Consider the following 18,894-nt stretch of genomic DNA (forward strand, 5'->3'; position numbering starts at 1 on the left):
GGATAAATAATGATCTGAGTTTGGAAATGAAGGTATAGAAAGGATTCTGAGAGTATGTAGAATCCCGCTCATTGTTACCTGGATTTTTAGTCCAATATCAGAACCACTTCTCTGACTGGGTGCCATAATTGTGTCCTGTGCCCTATGTTCGTTCTGCAATTTACTCCCACCCGTTTTTTTCCTGTCATTATTTAGAAACATAAGCCTTTTTCCCCAGCTTCTTAAAAATAAATTTAGAGCAGCCAATTCTGTTTTTTACAATTAAGGGACAATTTAGCGTGGCCAATCCACCTACCCTGCACATCTTTTTGGGTTGTGGGGATGAGACCTCTGCAGATACGGGGAGAATGTACAAACTCCACATGGACAGTGACCCGGGGCCGGGGCTAATCATTGTACCACCGTGCTGCCTGTGCTTCTTTCCCAGATTAGTGCCAGCTCTTATTGGCTCACCTAACACCAAGAATTGAATCAAAGACTCTCTTGGTCCCTCTGGTTCGGAATGCGAACAGGAGATTGAACTGTATTTCATGCATTGTTCTGTTTGGGATAACTGAGTCCACACCAATCTAATGGGTGGGATTTACGGTCCACCCTGCCACGTGTTTTTTGGCGGGGAAGCAGCCTGTCAGCGGTATCTACCGGTCCCGCCGTTGTCAATAGGATTTCCAGTGTGCCGGTGTGGAACCGGAATTTTCTGCCAGTGTGAACAGCCGGTAAATCTCATCCAATGTCACCATACGACCAGAAATATAAGTGATAACGAACATTTATTTTGCCTTGCAGCTGTACAATAACTTCCCGACGATCCTGGATTTCCTGCCTGGGCCTCACAAAAAGCTCTTCCGAAATTCAGCAGATTTGCAGAATTTTATGAATCAAATGATTCAAAGTCATAAAGAAAGTTTGCAGAAAGATGTTCCCAGGGATTTTATCGACTGTTTCCTCATCAAGATGGAGGAGGTACTGGAAGAAGTTTTCATTTCACATTCGTACAGTTTCAATTTTCTTTTTACATTCGTACAGTTTCAATTTTTGTACCTCCTCCCCGAAGGTAAGGAGGTGTTTGGCTGGATACTGATGTGGTGAGTCCAACAGGTTTACACAAAGCTTAACACCAGCTACACAAGACCAGCATTTTGGGAACTAGTGTCGTAAATGTCTCGTTGACACCAATACAAAAGCAGCTAAAAAATTTAACATGTGGATCGGTTAATAGCACAATCTGTATTTGAAAAGAAATCTGAAAGTGACTACACACAACATAAGGCCGTTAATATTTTAAAAGTAGATTAAATTTGTTTCAGGAGCAACACAAGCATGACTCGGAATTCATTCACATGAACTTGTTGTGGACAATAATGGACTTATTTTTTGCTGGAACTGAAACAACCAGCACGACACTGCAATGGGCTATCCAGATCCTGGCAAAGTATCCACAAGTTCAGGGTAAGCAACATTACTGTAAGAGGTTGGAGGATTTCAACAATCCAACACATGAGATTATAGTGCTGGGAGAATGGAACATTCTCATTTCGGAATCCAGAATCTAATTTTAACCTGGGGGTGGACAGCGGCATGAGACCTGGGACAGGAGTGAAGAGCTTACTCCAACATGAAGCCTTGGGAAGTTTTAATTGTTGGGCTTCATTTAAATGTTGATATGTTGAATCCCACCAAAAGCTGACAGAGTTGCCAACAAAGGCAGCAGTAGTGAGCTGTATTTCTAGTAGCAGATGAACACCACTGGGGATAGCAGTAACAGCCTCCCCGAACAGGCGCCGGAATGTGGCGACCAGGGGCTTTTCACAGTAACTTCATTTGAAGCCTACTTGTGACAATAAGCGATTTTCATTTTCATCTGAGAATGGTCACTGCATTATACACATATGTACAACCATACAAATTAGGAGCAGGAGCAAGTCATTCAGCCCCTCGTGTCTGTTCCACCATATGATCATGGCTGATCTGATTGTAACCATTACTGTCTGATCTGCCCCATACACCCTTGTTATTCAACAATCTGTCCATTTCAGCCTCAGAAATATTGGAGACCCTGCCTCCACTGCTCCCCGGGGAAGGGAATTCCACAGACTATCCACCCGCATTGAAAACTTTCTCCTCATCTTGGTCTCAAATGGGTGACATCTTGGGCGGGATTGTCCGTCCAGCGACACCGGAATCGCAAAATGTGACTGGATGGAGAATCGTGCGTGAGGCCAAAATTGTGGCCAGTGCCAGGTGCCCGCCAGAATGCCAGGCTTCGGTGCCTCGACTGCATTGTCAAATATCTCCAGACGTAAAGTAAACGCTGTCAGCATATCATTAGGAGGCCTGAGCTGATATTCCAGGAGTCTCCGCGATCTCCACCTCTGCTGGGAAGAAATACCGACGGCGAGTTTCACTTGTCATTTCGAAAATCGGGCAACAGTGGCTGATGAGGGAAAAGACAGGAGAGGAGGTAGGACATGCAGAAGCAAGACTGTGGGATGGGCTGACCCCCCCACAGCACCATGGCGTCCAGACATCCATTGCCGCAGCCTGAAAGGCAGCCATCTTGCTGCACACCCCACTGGCTTGTGGTTGCGAGAGTGACACTGACCGTGTGGATGTTCCCATTCCATCCCCCCCTTCCCAACTAGCTGCTTCCCGCCGGAGGGGCAGCACGTGGCCCACCCAAGGGCAGCGCCCACAATAGCCCTGCAGGAGGGCGCCCAACGGGGGTCACGGAACGTACTGCTGGCATGGGTTGTGATAGCCAATAGTACCTCTGGCAGTAGGGGTGATGGTAGGGCCAGAGGCCCTCACAGTGCAATGAGTGAAGATGGATGGGGTGGGTTTGGGGATAGGGGGCCCATGCGGGGGCAGGGTCTGCAGTGCAGACCGGGGCCACTGTGTAGCCCATTGGATCTGGTTGGACACAGGGGTACCAACATGCTAACATGTCTTCCACCCCATACAGACAATGGACGTCAGAATTCAACCAAGAATGGTGGCCTACATCTGAGTCGTTGCAGCCTTGGGGGATGCATTCAGGCTGTACGAGCTGGAGCTGCTCGGGGAGGTCACCGAGAACAGGAACCAGCTGGTGAGGGTGGGGAGCTGGCAGCCCAACAAGCCAAGGAAGAGATGGGAAGGAAGCACTGCATGAGGCCTCATGTGAATTGGCCGCGTCTGCCATTCGAGGACCTACCAGGCCAGGCATGCCTTCGCAGATTCCAACTGAGCAGGGGGACAATGCAACATACCTGCCAGATCATGGTGCACCGAGCACCACGGGGTATGGGGGAGGACACTCGTTCCCGGTGGCCGTCAAGGTGATGGTCGCCCTGATGCTTTACTCCATGGGTTCTTTCAGGGGCCGAGTAGGGACCTGTCTGGGATCTCACACACCTCGGTGCACAGGTGCATCCGCGCCGTCACAGAGGCCCTATATACCCGATTGGCACAGTATAATCAAATTCAATGTGGACTGAGCCGAGCCCACCAAGGTGCCCGGGCAGCGTGGTTCGCCGCCATCGCCAAGGTGCATTGGGTCCAGGGGGTGATCGACGGGATGCAAGGCACCAAACGAGCACCGGCCGTCTTCACATACCGAAAGTGTTTCCACTTGCTGAATGTATAGCTGGTGTGCGACCATGAGATGCACATCGTGCATATCTGCACCCGATACCCGGGCAGCGTGCACAATGCCTGGCACACTCGATGGTTCCTGACCTCTTCAAGGCTGAAGGGTTGGTTTCTGGCTGTCAGGGGTTATTCACTGCAGTTGTGGCTGGTGGCGCCAATCCGGAGGCCACTGACTGATGCGGAGACCAGCCACAACGACACCCATGCAGCGACAGGGGCAGGATCAAGGCGTGCTTCAGCATCCTAAAGAGGAAGTTCAGGTACCTGGATCGCTGTGAAGGGGCCCTCCAGTATATTGCTAGGAGAGCCTGAGACCTCCACAACATCGCACAGCCGAGGGGCAAAATGCTGGAGGCGGAAGATGAACTCCAGGCCTCGTCCAACAAGGAGGCTGCGGAGGAGGCGCGGATGGGCAGGACATGGGGCTCAGGACACACAGGAGGCCGCTAAATGTGTGCGCCAGGGCCGACACGCATGGAATGGTCAAATCGCCTCCAGATTGATTGCCTCAGGGGTCTGGCCAGTAGCCGAGCCCCCTGGGCATCCACCCCCTCCCATGAACACCTCCCCTGTACCACCCCCACCACCTTACAACCCGCTCTGAGATTCCTACCTGCCTCACCATGGGGTGTGGGCCCTGGGTTGGCAATAACAGAAGGTCTAGCCTGTGGGATGGGGGTCATGACGACCTGCTCTGCGATGAGCTCTGGTACTCTGTGCAGTTTGACAACATCTGTCTCCTGCCCGCGGCAGCACTTTCCACCGTCCACCTGGGTGATTCTGCATGCAAGCTTTCCATTCCATCACATGGTCCCACTGAACGCTAGGGGTGGCGGAGGAAGGGGGTATGGGGTGGAGAGGGAAAGGGTGGGGCACCGGAGCGGTGAGTGCTGGCTGAACTGGGGTCCCTGGCCCAAGTCCACCCCCTGTCTGCTCATCTCACCCCCAGCGTCCCCCCTGCAGCCAGCCCAATCCATCCCTCACACGCGTCTGACAGAGCACCGAGGCAGGTTGAAACGTTGTGAACATGTGTTTATTGTGAAATGGTGAATGTATGTATACAGGTTTGTGCCCAGCCTCTAACACGATACTCTGTGCTGCACCCGTGCCAATCTAACTGGTGTGCACCTTTCTGGCCTTACGGACCCTAATGCTATGCCGGCTGCTGCTTGGGTGTCCCAGATGGCATGATGTCTCCCTGTTCTGCCCGCTGGCAAAGACAAGAGTATGGGGGGTCCAAAGCACTGTGGTGTTCCGGCACCTCCCTTGCCGGAGTCACCGGCATGAGCCCCATCACCTCCTCTCCCTCGGGGTGCCCCATGGCCCCCGGCCGATTCCATGGGACGGCGGTGAGGCACGATCAATTTGGCTGGAGACGAAGTTGAATTCAAACTGAGGTTTTATTAGTCTCTGAAGTGTGGCCTCCTACAGCAGCTGACGAAATGGCTGCGAGCTGAAGGCCACGCATATTTATAACCCGGCTCCTGGGCGGAGCTAGCATGCAGGGGCCCAGGTGAACCCTTAATATAAGAACACAGTGGTTTACCACATTCACCCCCTGTTAAAATTGAGTCCGGCGGGGGTGGTGGATAACTATATACAATTCGCAAACTTTAATATTTACAGAACAGTAAAAAAAAATGTCTCTGGTCATCCGTCGGCCGGTCAGATGTTCAGCCGGTCCGGCACCTTCATCGTCCTCTGAGATCGACGAAGTGGAGCCGGCGATGTTGGTGCTGTCGTGGTCGAAGTTGACTCCGGGAGCGTGCCAAAATCATCAACGGGAGTGGGCATGGGGAGGACAGACAGTCCTAGGGGGTTGATGGGGGAGGGTGGTGCCAGGGGCGACGAGGGTGGAACCTGCTGGTGCCAGGTCCCTGAGGGAGACGGTATCCTGGCGGCCGTCGGGGAATGCCACGTAGGCGTACTGTTGGGTTTGCGTGGAGCAGGTGCACCCTTTCCACCAACGGATCCGCCTTGTGGAGCCGCACATGTTTATGGAGAAGCACGGTTCCCGGAGCTCTGAGCCAAGTTGGGAGCGATACCCCGGATATGGACTTCCTGGGGAAGGAAAAAGACGTTCATGCGATGTACTGTTAGTAGCAGTGTAAAGTAACGAGCGAATAGAATGGAGTGCATCAGGGAGGACCTCTTGCCAGCGGGAGGCCGAGAGATTTCTGGACTGTAGGGTCAGCTGGACGGCCCTCCATACCGTCCCATTCTCCCTTTCTTCCTGTCCGTTTCCCCGGGGGTTGTAGCTCGTCGTTCTGCTGGAGGCGATACCCCTGCTGAGCAGGAACTGACGTAGCTCATCACTCATGAATGAGGATCCCCTGTCACTGTGGATGTAGGCGGGGTAGCCAAACAGAGTGAAGATAGAATTAAGGGCTTTAATGACGGTGGCAGACGTCATGTCGGGGCATGGGATGGCGAAGGGAAAACGGGAGTATTCATCGATCACACTGAGGAAATACGTGTGTCGGTCGGAGGAGGGGAGGGGGCCTTTGAAATCCACACTGGGGCGTTCAAAGGGGCGGGAGGCCTTCACCAGGTGCGTGCAGTCCGGCCGGTAGAAGTGCGGTTTGCACTCCGCACAGACCTGGCAGTCCTTGGTGATCGTCCTTACTTCCTCGACGGAGTAGGGCAAATTTTGTGAATCTCCTGCCGGCCAGATAATGCCTCCAATGTCGCACAGCCTCAACAATAGCCTGGGCCTCCTTTTCGACGGATGAGTGCCAAATATCGGAGGCATGGAGGGTGCGGGAAAATAATGTCACGGGCCTGCCTGCCTGGTTGAGGGTGGCGGCAAGGGTGACGTCCGATGTGTCGCTTTCTACTTGGAAAGGAAGTGTTTCGTCTACAGCGTGCATTCCAGCTTTGGCAACATCAGCTCTGATCCGGTCGAAAGCCTGTTGGGCCTCGGCAGTCAGGGGGAAATGAGTGGACTGTTTGAGTGGGCGGGCCTTGTCCGCATAGTTTGGGACCCACTGAGCGTAATACGAGAAGAATCCCAGGCAGCGTTTGAGGGCCTTGGGGCAGTGGGGGAGGGGAAGCTCCATGAGGGGGCGCATGCGGTTGGCATCGGGCCCCAGAAATCTGTTCTGGACCAGAGGATGGCTAAGCGGTTTGTACGGAACACACACTTCTCCTTGTTATACCTGAGGTTGAGGAGAGTGGCGGTGCGGAGAAATTTAGCGAGGTTGGCATTGTGGTCCTGCTGATCATGGCCGCAGATGGTCACATTGTCTAGGTATGGAAACATGGCCCGCAAGCCGTACTGGTCGACCATTCGGTCCATCTCCCTTTGGAAGACCGAAAGCCCATTGGTGACGCCGAAGGGGACCCTAAGGAAGTGATATAGCCGGCCGTCTGCCTCGAAGGCGATGTATGGCCGGTCCGATTTACGGATGGGGAGCTGGTGGTAAGCGGATTTCAGGTCCACCATTGAGAAGACCCAGAACTGTGCAATCTGGTTAACCATGTCAGATATGCGTGGGAGGGGGTACGCGTCGAGCTGCGTGTACCTGTTGATGGTCTGGCTGTAGTCCACGACCATTCGGTTTTTCTCCCCAGACTTAACCACTCCCACTTGAGCTCGCCAGGGGCTGTTGCTGGCCTCGATGACTCCCTCCCGAAGCAACCGCTGGACCTCGGACCTGATGAAGGCCTCCTACAGCAGCTGACACAATGGCTGCAAGCTGAAGGCAACGCATATTTATAACCCGGCTCCTGGGCGCATGCAGGGGCCCAGGTGAACCTGTAGTGCAGGTTCTACCGTACAACCCTTAATATAAGAACACAGTGGTTTACCACAGGCGGTGCGAGCGGAGCAAACCCGAGGCTCATCTGCCAGTCCTGGAGGCCCGCTTCTGTCTCGAACAGGGTTTCAATGCGGATATCTTTGGCCCCAAGACCTCCACCGCGGACGACACCCATAGACAGGGTGACACGCATTGCCGATACTACCTCCTGCCCCTGCAGGCGCCGGGTGGTTGCTGACAACCCCTCATGCAGTCCCAGGCTCTGTGACTGCATCTCCACTGTCGCTGGGACTGCCCTTTCCAGAAGCCCAAAACCTATCTGGACAGCAGCTAGTCTGACAGTCCACCTCCTCGGTGGTTCGTACCTCCACCTGGTGTACCACAGCACGAGTGTAGAGCGCACTAGATAGTGTCCCAGGAGCCTCTTCACTAACATGCTCAACCGTGAGGTGAGTGTCTATGGGATAGTGGAGAGTGTTGGAGACAGCTGTGTCTCCGCCGTATTTGGCCGTCGTAAAATGCCACTGTTCCCACGCTAGCATTGGCACTGAGCCTCCAAAACGGTGCACCCAGCCCATAGTCTCTGAAACGGAGAATCCCGCCTCTTATTTTTAAATTGTGTCACACTGGAGGAAACATCCTTCCAGCATCAACCCGTCAAATCCCATCAGGATCTTTTATGTTTCAATACAATCACATCTCATTCTTCTAAACTGCAATGGATACAGGACCAATCTGTACAATCTCTTCTCAGTGGATAACCCCTCCACCCCAAGAATCAGTTGAGTGAACCTTCTCACAATGCTTCCAATGCAATTATATCCTTTCTTAAATGAGACCAAAACCGTACACAGTAACTTAAGTGTGGTTTCACCAATGTACTGTACAACTGTCGCAAAATTTCCCCACCTTTATATTCCATTCCCCGAGCAATAAATAGCAACATTCTGTTTACCTTCCGAATTACTTGCTACACATGCATACTAACATTGTGTGATTCATGTAGCAGGGCACCTAAATTCCTCTTCTCACACCGAGACAGGTTCCAAGAAAAAGCTGATCACTTGGCAGGTCATTCCTCCCTCGCCTCCAACTTTCAACCTGCTCACTATCACAATCAGTTGCGTCTATCAATACCTCTGTGGTGACTGAGGCTCTGAACTTCCTCTTCTTGTTCCTTCAACTGGCATATCCTCCATTCTGCAATCTTGTTTTTCCCTGGATCTTCATTGTATCAAAATCAAGCCTCATCCACTTGGTTTAAAAATATGGTGACTTTTCCAGTGTCCCAAAACGATACGCTTCCTTACCTCCTTTAATTTTTTTGCTTCATCCTAAAATCTTCAGGCTTTAAAGAGCCAAACTTTGTGTGCCTAATCTTGGATTGTGGGCATTGATTTCCACCCCGGATTTCTCAGTGAAAATATGTTAAATAAGCTCTAACTCTCCAGTAGTCTTCAACCAATATCTTGCAATTGGCTAAGACCATCAAATACATTGGCAGTCAGGTAAAGTAATGGTATCGGCCACAATGTACGAAGTGTCACAGATGACATTGATGATGTTTGTAAATTAAATATATTTAACAATTTAAAACTATCTTTCTTTGTCCTACCAGAAAAAATTCATAGTGAGATTGATGAAGTGGTTGGATCCTGTCGAAGACCCACTGTTGAAGATCGAGCAAATATGCCATATACAGATGCCGTTATACACGAAGTTCAGCGATACATCGACCTTGTTCCCATGAGTCTTCCACACACGGTGACAAGAGATGTAGAATTCAGAGGATATCTGATTCCTAAGGTTGGAATCAAAACCATTATTTATACAGTTCATCATGATGTCAAAACAGCACGTTGTATTATGGAATTGCGTTTGAAACGCTACGACGATTGTTATTCGGGAAATTGTAGTAGATATTCCTTGCCACCATTCTCCCACAAAACACACAATGAGACACATAACTAGTTCTTTTCGTGATTGTTTTTTGTTAAGGGAGAAATATTGACTGGAATACCAGGAGGAAATTTTACATGATGAGAAGCTATTCAACAGCACGGATACATGGAAACTGGGCGGGATTCTCTGGTCGCCGACAGCGCATTCAGTGATCGCCCGGAGAATCCCTGTTTGTGCCAAAATCGGAGTTAGCGCCGCTCTTGCAATGCTCCGTCCCTCGAAAACGGCATACTCGCAGAGCACGGCGTACGCCGTCAGAACGACCTCTGGGCGTCCCCTGAGCCCCTCCCCCGATGCTCCAACCCCAACACGCCGGGTTCCCTACAGTGTGGAACACCTGTCCTTTCTATTTTCATGAACCTGGCGGGGCGGCTGCGGACTGAGTCCAGTGCCGCCACAGTCGGGGATGGGGGGTGGGGGGGAGACGTTTCGCAGGCAGGGAGGGCTTTGGCGTGGGCTGGGGGCACTGGATGGGGGATGTTCCGGGGATGGCGAGGCTGACTACAGGGGGGCAGGTTTTGGCAGGCTGGGTCCGTGCACGGCCGTGCCAATTTGCACGGTGCAGCCGCTGCAGGCCGCCGCCGTGAGCATGCGCAGCCACGGCAATTCTCCGGCCGTATCCACAGGTAAAGCCGGGGGTTTTACACCGTGTGCCTTCAAGCACCCGCCAGACGGAGGATCGGTGCAGCTTTTGCGTTGTTTTTCCGGGCGTAAAACGCCACAGTTCCCACGCCGGCGTCAGCACTTAGTCTTCAATTCGGAGAATCCAGCCCACTATGTCCTCTATTAGGGAAATCCAGTACTAAGGAGCAATAGCCTTAATATTAGAGCTAGACCATATGCAAATGAAATCAGGGAGCAATCTTTAGCACACAGGATCACGGAAATCTGGAATTTACTCCCGAAAAGATGTGGATGCTGAATCAATTGAATTTTCAAGAAAGAGGGATAAATGGAGTTGATGTATCGATCGGATTGGATTGGATTGAATTAGCCACGATTTAATTAAATGGCAGAAGTTTTGAATAGTGCATGTGACCATTATTGAAAACCTGATCCAAATAAGTAGAGCCAAGGGGCGTGATTCTCCGCCGGAGTGATACTCCGTTTTGCCAGTGCTTGGGGGTTTCCCGACGGCTGGGACTGCCCCACGTTGGGAAACCCCATTGACCGGCTGGCGTAACGGAGAATCCCGCTGGCCGATCGGGGCAGAAATGTGGCACGGCGAGGCGGAGAATCCTGCCCAATGTTCTTTGCTTGAAATTTTCATTGTTAATCGTACACAGTAGCGTTCGTCTCAAATTCACCCTGGAATCGGACTTGAATCACATCTTCTAACGAGGACCGTTACCAACTGAGTGAAGCTTGCATGTCTGTTCCACCAGCTGCCATTCATTAACCAGACTCACACAATGTGGTTTTCAGGATTCCAATCAAATTTTCTCATCTCCACGCTGGCTGTGCAAATTTCTATAGGTTCGAGGAGCTCTGAGACCTCACACACGTGTGCATTCCTCATGCAAGGACTTCTATGGACGATGGTGGCAGGTTGTTTCACTGACCCAACCAAGCCTAACCATCCACAATCTGATTCTTCTATTGTCTAAGCTTATAGTGGGAAACCTTTGTTAATATTGCTTCAAATGTTCACCTATATTCCCGTACCAGCCTCCCCGAACAGGCGCCGGAATGTGGCGACTAGGGGCTTTTCACAGTAACTTCATTTGAAATCTACTTGTGACAATAAGCGATTTTCATTTCACTTTCATTTCATTTTTTCATATTACATCACTGTGATCTATTTCTGACCCTTTTTTGGATTGGCTCTTATATCTTATGGCATTCCACTGACATACAGAACAAGTCCAGGCTCCCACAAGTACCTGGAGTACAAGTTCCACTCGATCCCTTGCAAGGATTTCATTCCGTTCAGCCAATTTCTTCATCTCCACTCAATTTGCCCTCACGTTATCACCTTTTACAGGAGCTTTTAAAATTGATATGGGCCAGGGTTTAGAGAACCCCAAAGTGTATCATGGAGTTCACCTGACCCACAACTTTTACTAGATTGTGGTTATGGGGAGCACAGGGGCTGACCTTACAGGTGTGATGCACCAGAAATCTACAGTACTTATAAATTAAAACAGTGTTTATTTATGAAACCAGTTAACACTTTGTAAACCCACAGTAAACATCTTAACAACTATCAACACCAATAAATCCCCCAAAGAATACAGTACTCTATAAGTAACTCTTAATCTTTCCTTGCAACATCCACAAGACAAAAAGAACCCTTGGTACAGAAAGACATCAGGTTTAACTTCACTACTGAGAACAGTCACCACGTTGAAATCACCAAATGGACATTCATAAGCCTGCAGAGATTCATCACAACTTGCTGTGACTGCAGCTTCTCCAAATCTAAAACAAAACTAAACTCACCCTGTAGCTGCAAGCACAAAGCGAAAGTAAAAGCAGACAGACAGTCCAGCTCCACCCACACTCTGACATCACTGATAATCACCCATTTCCTAAAGGTACATGCACGACAGATATTTTTATAAACACCCATTTCTTAAATGTACTCTCACATGACACCTCCCCCCCAAGGAAAAAACCCATCAACTTCAAGATGGTTTCATTTTTCACCTTTTCACTTTCCTTTGAGAAATATGGACAGTGAATATACATTTCTTTTTTTAACAAAACAAAACACGCAAACATTTATAATAATTTAGCCCATTTTAGTTCTTCATCCTCCACCGAACCTGCTTCTGTTCATCACATTTGTGACAAAGCGGTAGGGTTCTTAGCAATATGGAGGAGCAGAGAGATCTTGGGGTCTATGTTCATAGATCTTTGAAAGTTGCCTCTCAAGTGGATAGAGCTGTGAAGAAGGCCTATGGCGTGCTAGCGTTCATTAACAGAGGGATTGAATTTAAGAGCCGTGAGGTGGTGATGCAGCTGTACAAAACCTTGGTACGGCCACGTTTGGAGTAAGGTGTACAGTTCTGGTCGCCTCATTTTAGAAAAGATGTGGAAGCTTTGGAAAAGGTGCAAAGGAGATTTACCAGGATGTTGCCTGGAATGGAGAGTAGGTCTTACGAGGAAAGGGTGAGGGTGCAAGGCCTTTTCTCATTAGATTGGAGCAGGATGAGGGGTGACTTGATAGAGGTTTATAAGATGATCAGGGGAATAGATAGAGTGGACAGTCAGAGACTTTTTCCCCGGGTGGAACAAACCATTACAAGGGGACATACATTTAAAGTAAATGGTGGAAGATACAGGGGGGATGTCAGAGGTAGGTTCTTTACCCAGAGAGTAGTGGGGGCATGGAATGCACTGCCTGTGGAAGTAGTTGAGTCGGAAACATTAGGGACCTTCAAGCAGCTATTGGATAGGTACATGGATTCCGGTAGAATGATATAGTGTAGATTAATTTGTTCTTAAGGGCAGCACGGTAGCATTGTGGATAGCACAATTGCTTCACAGCTCCAGGGTCCCAGGTTCAATTCCGGCTTGGGTCACTGTCTGTGCGGAGTCTGCACATCCTCCCCGTGTGCGTGGGTTTTCTCCGGGTTGGGTGTGGTTAGTGGGTTTTGGGGATAGGGTGGAGGTGTTGACCTTGGGTAGGGTGCTCTTTCCAAGAGGCGGTGCAGACTCGATGGGCCGAATGGCCTCCTTCTGCACTGTGTCCAAACGCAAAGTGTCCTTCTCAATCGTTGAATACTTTTTCCGGTGAGAATTCAATTTCTTTGAAAAATAACCAAGAGGCTGCTCTAGTCCTTCATCATCGTGTTGTCGAAGCACCGCACCTACGCCCACATCACTCGCATCCACAGCCACTTTGAATAGTTTGGTATAATTTGGGATGGCTAGCACAGGAGCAGTGGTCAACGCAGCTTTCAAGCAGTCATATGCCTGTTGACACGCCGCTGTCCACTTAAATTTGCTACGTTTCTTTAGCAAGTCCGTCAGTGGAGCAACCACACTACTAAAATTTGGCACAAATTTCCGGTAGAATCCACTCATGCCAAGAAATTGCATTATTTCCCTTTGTGCCGAAGGTATTGTAAACTCCCCAATAACTGTTGTTTTCAAATCCCGTGGGACCATTTGTGACTTGGGCTTTTCCAAATTCACTTTTGGCTAGGTTTACCACCAAACGCACGTCCTGAAGTCGATCGAATAACTTTTAAATATTCTTCCCATATCTGGCTGAAAATTACCAGATCGTCGATGTATACTGCACAATTGGATAATCCGGAAACAACTTTGTTAGTTAACCGTTGAAATATGGCTGCGGCGATTTTCATGCCAAATGGCATAACTTTGAATTGGTATATACCATCTGGAGTCACAAAAGCTGAGATATCCTTCGCCCTTTCGGATAAAGGTACCAGCCAGTAACCTTTAAGTAAATCCAGTTTGGAAATAAAAGCTGACTGTCCCACTTTCTCAATGCAATCCTCCAAATGTGGGATTGGATAAGAGTCCGTTCTTCTAACTGCATTAAGCTTTCTCTAGTCCACACACAACCGTTGGGTACTGACCGGTTTTGGTACCATCACTATGACTCCATTGGCTACAACCCACTTCAATTATGCCATTTTTAAGCATACTTTCAATCTCCTTGTTAACCTGTGCCAATTTTAAAGGGTTAAGTCTGTATAGATGTTGTTTAATTGGAACAGCATTTCCCACATCTACATCATGTACTGCCATTTTAGAGCTTCCCAACTTATCTCCACAAACTTGCCCATGTCATATCAATAACTCTTTCAGATCAGTCCGTTTTTCCTCTGGAAGGTAACTCAACAATTTATCCCAATTTTTAAGAACATCCTCGTTTTCCAATTTAATTTGAGGTATGTCAAATTCAAAGTCATCTGGATTTGGTTCGTCACTTTGAGTTAGAATCTTTAAAACCTCTTCCTTTTCCTCTCCTTCCCGTTCAAAGTACCTTTTAAGTATATTCACATGACACACTCGGTGAGATTTCCTTCTATCCGGCATTCGTACTGTATAATTCACCTCACTTAATTTCCTTTCAATCTGATAAGGTCCACAAAACCTTGCTTTTAAAGGTTCACCTCCCACTGGTAACAATACTAAAACTTTATCTCCACTGGCAAAACTACGAACTTTGTGCAATTTTTAAATGCTGTCCAGCCAATTCACCTGCTCTAAAATTCCCTAAAATTTGATACGTAATGCAATAATGTAAGTTCTGATTTTTCACTCGCCAACTTTCCCTTAAACAATTTAAGTGCTCCTCTTACCTCATGACCAAAAATTAGTTGAAAAGGACTGAATTACGTTGACTTATTAGGGGCATTCCGAATTGCAAACAGTACAAACGGAATTCCATTATCCCAATCCTCTGGATAATCTTGTCTTCAATGTCTGATGCCACCTTTGTAATGCTCCCTGCGATTATGGATGGTACGCAGTTGATTTAAATTGTTTTATTCCTAAACTATCTATAACTTCTTTGAATAACCTTGAGGTAAAATTTGATCCTTGATCCGATTGTATTTCTGTGGGTAGCCCATTTCTAGTAAAGAATTTAAGTAACTCCTCCACAATCTTTTTAGCTGCAATATTACGTACTGGAATGGCCTCTGAAACCTGGTAGACACATCCATTATCGTCAAAAGATAATGATTGCCACTTTTTGTTTCAGGAAGCGGCCCTACGCAATCAATTAAGACCCTTGTAAAAGGTTCCTCAAATGCTGGAATGGGTATTAAGGGCGCTGGTTTTATCACTGCTTGAGGTTTCCCTATCACTTGACAAGTGTGACATTGTCGACAAAATTAAACTACATCTTTATGTAGTCCAGGCCAATAGAAATGTTTTTGTATTTTAGCTTGAGCTTTCCTGACTCCCAAATGACCTCCCACTGGTACCTCATGTGCTACTCGCAACACCTCCTTTCTTTACCCTACCAGCAATATTACTTGATGAACGTCTGCCCACTTTTCAACTGCCTGCATATGTAAAGGTCTCAATTTTCTCATCAAGACATCGTTTTTACGGTAATAACACTCCGGTATACACTCAGATTCCTCTTCCGTGTATGCTTTCTGATACATCCGTTTTATTTCTATATCTTTCTGTTGTAACTCTGCCAATTTTCCTGAACTGAAAATATCCGCCTCATCCTCCACCTGTTCTTGTTCTTTTTCAACCATCTATCTGATCAAAAATTGTTTCTGATAATTGCACTTCAACTTCATCTTCATTCTTTGATTTCTTCTCTTGTCTTAGCCTGTGTCTTTGCGACCTTGTTACTACTGTTGCTAATTGTCTTTCTCTTAATTTGGCTCTGAAGATGGCGGTCAATATTGGTCGCCTTCCTTAATTCAAATTACGTTCGCTCTAGAGTCGCCAGGTATCTTTCGATACCGCCACAAGGTTCAAAACCGAATACTGATCAAAGACTCGATACACCAGTTAGTAAGTTCAAACTCAATGCTCATTTATTTACACACACAGTAAAATATACTCATGCATAAAACTCTGCAAACTAAACTATCACTACTGCTAAAAGCCTATACTTAGCTTTAGGCGCCCACTCAGTCAGAGGAACAATGGCCATTGTTCGGTTCTGAGGCTGCTGGGGTCGAATTGGTACGGAATAACAGCTAGAAGCGTCTGTCTCGTAGCGTGCGTTGACCTTGGACTTACTTGTTCTGATGTTGCTGTTGGGCAGGTCTCCCCTTGGTGAGAGCCGGGGCCGCAAGAGAGCGATTCTCTCTTGGGGGATTCTTCTTATACCCAAAAGGGGCTTCGCGCGCTTTTGGGCGGGCCTTGAACTTGGCCCCAATTAATTGGGCCGTTTCCCAATCGTTCTCATCGATTTCCTCCAATAGAGGGGTGGGTGCCCTGATTGCTGGGTGTGTCCTAGATGGCCGATGGCCGGCTTTGTTCTGGTCTCCTCTGGCGCCGGGGTGTCTGTCTTGGTATTGTTTACTTAAATGTTACCCTTTTGTTCCCGGGGATGGATCATTAGTATGGAAATGGTTTGCAGTATCGGTCTTGTCTGGGAGCTATGGTTCCAATCAACAGACAAACCTTGCACCTGCTTGCTTTCTTCGTCTTGTCCATTTTCCCTGCAATCTTTGCAGAGTGTCCATTTTGTAATCGGGAAGTGGCCATCCCAGATGGCTACACACCCTCCTTGTGATCCCCAACGTGAAGCATGAAGGATCACATTACTGCGTCGTCTTTGTTCTCTGACCAAGCGGGACACCCGTAAGCAGTTCATGGGCTCTACACTGCCCTATCCTATGAAACGCAATTCTTTACCTAAAATCGTTTTACTTACATACATCAGTATAAAACTCTACGGGGCACTATGACATTCAGGCATGCATTACAAAATTAAAAAAATGGAACCTCTAACTATCCTCAATAAACTATCCTCACTCAAACAATCAAAAATAATCTACAACACTTTAAATGTACAAAATAGCAGCAACACAAGTTTCTCTGGCCTGGCAGTCAGACACAGAGGTTTACATTTCTTTATTGAACAAAACACACATAAAGAGGAGCGGATGCACTTTAATTCATGTCAAGGGGTTCAGTGTTTGGTGAAGTCCGAAAATAAGGGACCTAAACCTGAATACCGGGGCGATAGAGCGGAAGTGGATCTGGGACCTGTAATGCGGGGGCTGTGCTGAGGGCTCTTTTTAAAGCATCCACGGCATCCATGTTCTGTGGAAGCCATTCCCAAGGTGGCTGCTTCTTGAGAAGGTCGGATAGGGGCGCTGCTTTTGTGGCGAAACCGTCAATATGGTTTCTGCAGTAGCCAGCCAGTCCTAAAAATGACCGGAGGGCTGAGACATTGTGGGGAAGGGGCAAATTGTCGATCGAGTCAATTCTCTTTTGCTCGATCTCGCGTTTACCATGTGTGATTACGATAAGTAAATCACTTTTTCCTGCAAAATCTTGGCCTTCTTGGGGTTGACTTTACATCCAATTTCTTTCAGGAGTACTAGGAGTTCAGCGAGAAGCGAAATGTGCTCTCCCTTTGTGTTGGTCTGTAGTAGCAAGTCATCTACATACTGGACCAGACAATCGGGACGGGAAAATTTTGCTAGTCCATTTGCCAGCTGTCGGTGGAAAATGGAGGGGGAGTTGTGGACGCCTTGTGGAAGGCACGTCCACGTATATTGTTGTCCCTGGAATGTAAAGGCAAATTTGTACTGGCACGCTTTATCCAATGGAATGGACCAAAAGCCGTTACTAATGTCCAAAACCGAAATTTTTTTTGACTCGAATCCCTGTTTGAGCATTGTCTCGAGATTCGTGGCTATGGTGGGGGCTGCTACTGGGGTTACTTTGTTCAGTTCCCGGTAATCAATGGCCAGTCGCCATGATCCATCGGGTTTCAGACAGGCCAAATTGGTGCGTTGTTTGTGGAGGCTACTGATCTGAGTACGCCTTGATCCAGCAAACTCTCTATTACCTTTGAGATTTCTCCCTCTGCCTCTTGGGGAAAGCCATACTGCTTTTGGGGTCTGGGGTCGGGACCTGTAATATTTACCAAGCCAGCTAGCTTGCCACAGTCGTGCTTGTGCTGTGCAAATGCTGCTTTATGTTCCTGCAGGACTGCCCTAACCTGTTTGTCTGCACTAATGGCTCGAGGGACGAACCAGAAGTCTCCTACTGAGCTAATCTTGTTTTCATAGTCTCCAACTGTGAGCGTGGCGGGGGCTCGAGCTGCCTTTGCCATTCTCCAAACACATTTATTAACTGGATCAAAAGAGAGGTTATGGGAGCTCATAAAATCGATTCCTAGGATGTGTTCAGCTGTCTGGGGTTGATCAACCAAAACTGCGGAGTGTTTGGTTATAATGTTCCCTATTTGTATCGCTACAGGGGCTGTGATGTGTCCTTGTTGTAAATTACCTGTAAAGCCTCTGAGGGTGATGGAGTCTGTTGTGGGCCACATGTCTCGCTGAAACATTGTGGAGGAATTGAGTGTCTTGCGGGACCCTCCTGTGTCCCAAAGAAATTCTACGGGGTGTCCCCGGACATTGCCTGCTGTGACCGGTCTACCAGACTTGTCCCAAAGGGTGTCGCAGACCCAGGTTGGGGAGCCCGAACACTGTCAGTCGGTGCCGTTCATGTCTATGTTCACTGAACGGGCGCTAACGCTATGGATTGGCTTTGCCCTATTCTTATTTAGGGTGCCTGTCTGTTGGTTTCTCTGCTGCTTTTGGGGCGCATTGCACTCTCGTGCAAAGTGTCCTAACTGTCCACAGTTGTAACATTCCTGGGGTTTTGGCTGTGGTGGGCTGTTCCTGCCCTCATTTACCCATGCGGGGTTCTGGTGCGCTTTAACTGGATTCATATCTACCTGCTCTTCATCTGGTTTTATAAATGCGGTTTTGCCTTGGACTGATTGCTCCCAAGCGTGGGACAATCTCTTCAAACAACATTTCTCATTGTGGGCCTCGTCTGAGGGGTCGTAATTTGCACAAGCTCTCTGTCCATCGTCTGTTGCATGAGAGACTAGGATTCGAGT

At 48.4% G+C, this 18,894-nt stretch overlaps 1 protein-coding gene across 2 annotated transcripts in view; it reads left to right on the top strand.

Moving 5' to 3' along the window:
* Positions 1-18,894, top strand: part of LOC140402293 (cytochrome P450 2C21-like) — a 118,672-nt gene that overhangs the window by 85,014 nt on the left and 14,764 nt on the right. For both annotated transcript variants that reach the window (XM_072489960.1, XM_072489961.1), the window contains exons 5-7: positions 787-963; positions 1,308-1,449; positions 9,010-9,197. In XM_072489960.1, the coding sequence (XP_072346061.1) occupies positions 787-963; positions 1,308-1,449; positions 9,010-9,197 (507 nt within the window). The remainder of the gene's footprint in view (positions 1-786; positions 964-1,307; positions 1,450-9,009; positions 9,198-18,894) is intronic.

This window comes from Scyliorhinus torazame, chromosome 25, assembly GCF_047496885.1.
Source record: "Scyliorhinus torazame isolate Kashiwa2021f chromosome 25, sScyTor2.1, whole genome shotgun sequence".
NCBI lineage: Eukaryota > Metazoa > Chordata > Chondrichthyes > Carcharhiniformes > Scyliorhinidae > Scyliorhinus > Scyliorhinus torazame.